The sequence below is a fragment of the Oncorhynchus kisutch genome, linkage group LG5, assembly GCF_002021735.2.
Source record: "Oncorhynchus kisutch isolate 150728-3 linkage group LG5, Okis_V2, whole genome shotgun sequence".
In the NCBI taxonomy this organism is placed as follows: domain Eukaryota; kingdom Metazoa; phylum Chordata; class Actinopteri; order Salmoniformes; family Salmonidae; genus Oncorhynchus; species Oncorhynchus kisutch.
Window position 1 is genome coordinate 18,264,887 of NC_034178.2, and position 6,364 is coordinate 18,271,250.

At 41.3% G+C, this 6,364-nt stretch overlaps 1 protein-coding gene across 1 annotated transcript; it reads right to left on the reverse strand.

Moving 5' to 3' along the window:
• Positions 1-780: 780 nt before the first annotated feature.
• LOC109890126 (cytochrome c-like) lies at positions 781-5,531 on the reverse strand. The gene is made up of 2 exons (XM_031824613.1): positions 5,363-5,531; positions 781-950 (listed from the first exon to the last, which is right to left on the reverse strand). Exons 1-2 carry the CDS (start codon positions 5,529-5,531, stop codon positions 805-807), a joined length of 315 nt encoding a protein of 104 aa, XP_031680473.1. The 3' UTR covers positions 781-804.
• Between the last annotated feature and the right edge of the window lie 833 nt (positions 5,532-6,364).

Consider the following 6,364-nt stretch of genomic DNA (forward strand, 5'->3'; position numbering starts at 1 on the left):
AAAATTTAGCCATACACTGGCTGAAATCAGTTGATAGGACTTAGACAAGCTGCAACAAAGAAAAAACATTTGTCTGTTTGCATACAGTTTTGAGGCTATTTATACAGAACATTGGTATAAAATCAATATAAACTATTTATATGATAATAATTCTATTACACAATTGCTGATATGTCTTATATTCCTGCTGAAAGTATAATCAGGATTATACCTCTGCCATTCATTCCAAACCATTCCAAACCACAGTATGGCTGCCATTTCCAAACCATTCTGGAACTTTGAGGTTTAATGACATATCCTATTAAAATTAAAGGACCTCTCAATGTACCTAAACCTATTTCCTTGTTGAATATCAATCCTGTTATTTATCAATGACAAATCCACAAAAAAAGCATTGCATGCTCAAATGTCAGCACTTTATTGATCAATTCCTTCAGGTACATAACCATAGTGCATATAGCCACTTCACAATTACCAACAGCCTTCTGGAATACTTGTAACTTTCATTAAAGTAAACTAACTTAACTTTCAACAACTCCTGTGAAACCAGGGAATATATTGTCATTCCTTCAGGTGGGAGAACCAGGGGCCTTCAGTAACCACCAGCTGATCAACCATGACTGATATCTCAGCATTACATCAAGTAATATTGGATTCTGTTCACAAGTAAGATGGGTCTGGCATAGGACAAATTCCATGACAACACAAAGATTGATGAGTCCTGGCCATTAAATAGTGATTTGTCATTGAAGTACAGATTAAAAAGGAACAGCAAACTCAAACTAAAAACACATTTACAATGTTTTATGATGTCGCACACTTCAAATATGCAACAAGATCTTGGAGCTCGCCATTCTTCTTGATGCCAGCAAAGATCATCTTTGTTCCTGGAATGTATTTCTTAGGGTTTTCCAAGTACTCCATCAGGGTGGCTTCACCCCAAGTAATGCCTACAAGAGAATAATACAATCCCTTAGCTAAGGCAAGGAACTCTGTACATCAAATCAAATCAAATTTTATTTGTCACATACACATGGTTAGCAGATGTTAATGCGAGTGTAGCGAAATGCTTGTGCTTCTAGTTCCTCCAATGCAGTAATAACCAACAAGTAATCTAGCTAACAATTCCAAAACTACTACCTTATAGGCTCAAGTGTAAGGGGATAAAGAATATGTACATAAAGATATATGAATGAGTGATGGTACAGAGCGGCATAGGCAAGATACAGTAGATGGTATTGAGTACAGTATATACATATGAGATGAGTATGTAAACAAAGTGGCATAGTTAAAGTGGCTAGTGATACATGTATTACATAAATATGCAGTAGATGATATGGAGTACAGTATATACGTATACATATGAGATGAATAATGTAGGGTATGTAAACATTATATTAGGTAGCATTGTTTAAAGTGGCTAGTGATATATTTTACATCATTTCCCATCAATTCCCATTATTAAAGTGGCTGGAGTTGAGTCAGTGTGTTGGCAGCAGCCACTCAATGTTAGTGGTGGCTGTTTAACAGTCTGATGGCCTTGAGATAGAAGCTGTTTTTCAGTCTCTCGGTCCCAGCTTTGATGCACCTGTACTGACCTCGCCTTCTGGATGATAGCGGGGTGAACAGGCAGTGGCTCGGGTGGTTGTTGTCCTTGATGATCTTTATGGCCTTCCTGTGACATCGGGTGGTGTAGGTGTCCTGGAGGGCAGGTAGTTTGCCCCCGGTGATGCGTTGTGCAGACCTCACTACCCTCTGGAGAGCCTTACGGTTGTGGGCGGAGCAGTTGCCGTACCAGGGCGGTGATACAGCCCGACAGGATGCTCTCGATTGTGCATCTGTAGAAGTTTGTGAGTGCTTTTGGTGACAAGACGAATTTCTTCAGCCTCCTGAGGTTGAAGAGGCGCTGCTGCGCCTTCTTCACGATGCTGTCTGTGTGGGTGGACCAATTCAGTTTGTCTGTAATGTGTACGCCGAGGAACTTAAAACTTACTACCCTCTCCACTACTGTTCCATCGATGTGGATAGGGGGGTGTTCCCTCTGCTGTTTCCTGAAGTCCACAATCATCTCCTTAGTTTTGTTGACGTTGAGTGTGAGGTTATTTTCCTGACACCACACTCCGATGGCCCTCACCTCCTCCCTGTAGGCCGTCTCGTCGTTGTTGGTAATCAAGCCTACCACTGTTGTGTTGTCCGCAAACTTGATGATTGAGTTGGAGGCGTGCGTGGCCACACAGTCATGGGTGAACAGGGAGTACAGGAGAGGGCTCAGAACGCACCCTTGTGGGGCCCCAGTGTTGAGGATCAGCGGGGTGGAGATGTTGTTGCCTACCCTCACCACCTGGGGCAGCCCGTCAGGAAGTCCAGTACCCAGTTGCACAGGGCGGGGTCGAGACCCAGGGTCTCGAGCTTGATGACGAGCTTGGAGGGCACTATGGTGTTAATTGCCGAGCTGTAGTCGATGAACAGCATTCTCACATAGGTATTCCTCTTGTCCAGATGGGTTAGGGCAGTGTGCAGTGTGGTTGAGATTGCATCGTCTGTGGACCTATTTGGGCGGTAAGCAAATTGGAGTGGGTCTAGGGTGGAGGTGATATGGTCCTTGACTAGTCTCTCAAAGCACTTCATGATGACGGAAGTGAGTGCTACGGGGCGGTAGTCGTTTAGCTCAGTTACCTTAGCTTTCTTGGGAACAGGAACAATGGTGGCCCTCTTGAAGCATGTGGGAACAACAGACTGGGATAGGGATTGATTGAATTATGTCCGTAAACACACCAGGTTAACACGTTTAAATGTTTTCTTCACGTCGGCTGCAGTGAAGGAGAGTCTGCATGTTTTGGTTGCGGGCCGTGTCAGTGGCACTGTATTGTCCTCAAAGCAGGCAAAAAAGTTATTTAGTCTGCCTGGGAGCAAGACATCCTGGTCCGTGACGGGGCTGGTTTTCTTTTTGTAATCCGTGATTGACTGTAGACCCTGCCACATACCTCTTGTGTCTGAGCCGTTGAATTGAGATTCTACTTTGTCTCTATACTGACGCTTAGCTTGTTTGATTGCCTTGCGGAGTTTCAGTTTCACGCGAATGCTGCCATCTATCCACGGTTTCTAGACAAGACAATATTCAGTTAATTATCTGACATTTTATTAATGACCTGCAAGTTTGGGGACAGCTATACATTTCCTCACTTGACAAGAAATGTAAATTGACTCAGACAGCACTAACTAGCTAATGGCTAGAAGGGATCCAGCTTGTCAAATTGTGACTTTTTTCAGAAAACTAGGCGCATGTCACACATCACTACTTCACAGGAGACTAATTTGAACTTAAATATTTATTCTTTACCAAAACGCCTTTTTGGTGGCAGAAATGCCTTCTGGAACATGTGAACTTTCATTTGCCTTAACAAACTTGTATGCCATCTGTAAATACAATTTAAATTACGGGCCTAGTTGGTTTAGCCACGGAAAAAGCCAGGAACCTTCCTGCTAGGCATAATTTGCTGAGATAATGGATGGGCTGGAAATCCCGAGAGAGGAGTTCGACTTAGTCTGTCATGCAGCATGCATCTGTCTATAACATGAGCTGCTCAGTATGTGCTGGTAATCCGTTCTAACACAGCTTTTTTGAAAGATATCATGAACTGCAAAAGTGTTGCTAATACTCTCCACTTTCTGGAAAACGATCGTGCCATGCTGACTCTGAAAATTAATAAGACGATGAGGAAATCCCTGATTTAGGTAACATTTTAATTGAATCAGACATTGTAATCTTCTGAAACGGCAATCAACAGTGTTGAAATCAGTGAAATGCCTGGTGGAAGCAGAGTATGATACCTAAGAAAATTCTGCCGTTTGATTGCAAATATGCAGAGGGAGTAGAAAAGAAAACACAGAAGGCTGTTGTATGAAATCACCTGCCTCCAGAATACATCTTCAAACTAAGGGCAATCATGGCATCCCCCATGACAGAGGGAGAAGCATTAATCCATGCATGCGTAAGAGTCTAGCTAGCTACATTTTCAGGTATTATACATTCATAATATTGTTCGAAAGTTGCTTTAATTGCAAGTTAAAGCATACTGTTAGCTAGCTAACATTACATGTATGATCTGTACAGTAACATTTTTTGTATCTCGGAAATCCATTTGCATCGCTAGTTAAAGCCTAATGTTAGCTATCTAGCTAACACTGAAACCAGTTGGTTAGCTTTGGCTATCTGCAGAGTCATGTATGGTAGTAACATGAGTTGGTATTATGGTGAATGGTTTATTTAGCTAGGTACATGTCTAAACAAAAGACTCAGCTATGCAAGTAACCATTTCATTATACCGTTTACACCTTCTGTATCCTGTGCATGTGACAAATAAACGTAGATTTTTTAAATAGTGTGTGTTTACCATGTAGAATGCCCTTTTTTTTATTCCATCACACTCACAAACGTAAGCAATTTTCTGTAATTAGCTTGCCATTAACTTGGAAATAATGATCTTGTTGTAAGTTTATTTACCTGTAATATATATTTTTTAAATGTGCTAAAGTTAAATCAGTCAGCTATGATATGGTCATTAATTGAACTGACTACTCAGCTAAATTAACGTTAGCTAGCTAGCTAACTAACTAACAAGCTGGAAATGAACCAAAACATTGTTTAGAAAGTTGCTTTTAGTTGCCTCATTTGCTAGATTTAGATATACTAAATACATTTTTTAAACAGATGGGTTCATTGGTGTTAAAATATACCAGTTCTGCTATTTTGGACCACCAGGCTGCTGATGTCATGCTGCCTGTCATTTTTCGGTTTATACTTTTTCGTAACGACAAGTTTGGTGTCAGATGACAATAGAATGTTCATGATGTCACTGCGACAACTGTCTAGAGACATGACAATAGACATAGTATAAACAAGTCTTTAGTCTTGGAATCTTTGGATGTTTAGCACATTACCATACTCACTCCATTTAGCACATGGCCTCACATTTGAATCCTTAAAGAGATGGGTGGGGCTAAGGTTTAAAAGGGTGTAAACAATGCTGAATGGGTGTAGACAATGAAGAGCTCTCTAATAGGTGTACCAAAACATTCAAAGGGCCATTTTCTCAAAAGTGGGGTTACAAGTTGATGAACTTTCAAAGCCGAATTACTTTCCCCATTGTTCCTCAACTGTAGTGTATGATATACCATTTTCTAGCCCCGAGTCTCTACTCCGAATCAGGACGATTTGACTTTCGTAGCAGGTTAGGAAAATTTTGGTAATTTGACCATCTGGATCCCTTCCAGCCATTTCCCACTAACTAGGAGGATAGGTGAAAAGGCCTACCCTTCCAGCCATTTCCCACTAACTAGGAGGATAGGTGAAAAGGCCTACCTTTGATCTTGTTGGCGTCTGTGTAGGAGTAGCCCTCAGCCTGACCAGTCTTACATCCGAACAGACCCCAAAGGTTTGGACACACTTTGTGCTTCCCACCGTCTTCGACAGTGTGGCACTGGGCGCATTTCTGAACGAAGGCCTTCTTTCCCTTTTCAATGTCACTCATAGTAACCTAGTGGAAGATACAGAACACGTTAGGTTAGCTACACTCTGGTTTATCACCTAACGTTATCCAGGACTTGGTCTGGATTAGTCTGGACAATATTCAGTTGACTAACAGCAAGCAACTGAGCCACCTCCCCGATGAAGGTGATTCTACCATCGAAAGGTCATTTGAGATGACGTGATCTAGCTACCAAATCAACAACTTTTTGCTCAGAAAGATATAACTTCACGGGCCAAATTTGCCACACTGCCCTGAGCTAGCTCAGCCAGCTAAAGTTAGCTAACCATCAACGGATCATTGTAGCCTACTAACAATCTGTTGATTTAGTGAACCAATACGTAATTTATAGTTAAAACAAAAACGAGTTAGCTAATTGTAATTGGGTTTCTTACTGCGACAACACATTTTTCTATAGAAGAAAGCTGACAGGTGAGTTGGCTCGTCAGATGGGTAGTGCTGTTAGTTTGTTCAAGTTAGTAATTTGACGCTATTATTGACAAGGAGCTGTCAGTGATGCTGAGCTAGCTAGCTAGCTATAGCAAGCTAAGAAGAGGTCAATGATCTGCAATACATATCTAACTATCTAAAAAATCATACACTTTAATCAAATCCATTATAAATTAAAGACAATCTAAAAGGGCATGGATGGAGGGGCACAGCCTTAGTCAATTGTTTCCGAATTGCAGGTTAGGTTTACACAATTCCTATTCTTCAAAGCTCAGGACACGCTGTCCTACTCACATTAAACTTACCGGTCTATCATAATTTTAGCAGAATACCAGCAGCAGTGATACGGTCGCAAGGTAAAACAAAATGAGTCACGATTATTAACT

Excerpts from the sequence above, each read along its gene's own strand:
- LOC109890126 (XM_031824613.1), bottom strand. The coding sequence starts at position 5,531 with ATGAGTGACATTGAAAAGGGAAAGAAGGCCTTCGTTCAGAAATGCGCC. Across the intron at positions 951-5,362 it reads AGACGCCAACAAGATCAAAG|GCATTACTTGGGGTGAAGCC; the intron begins GTAGGCCTTTTC and ends ATTCTCTTGTAG.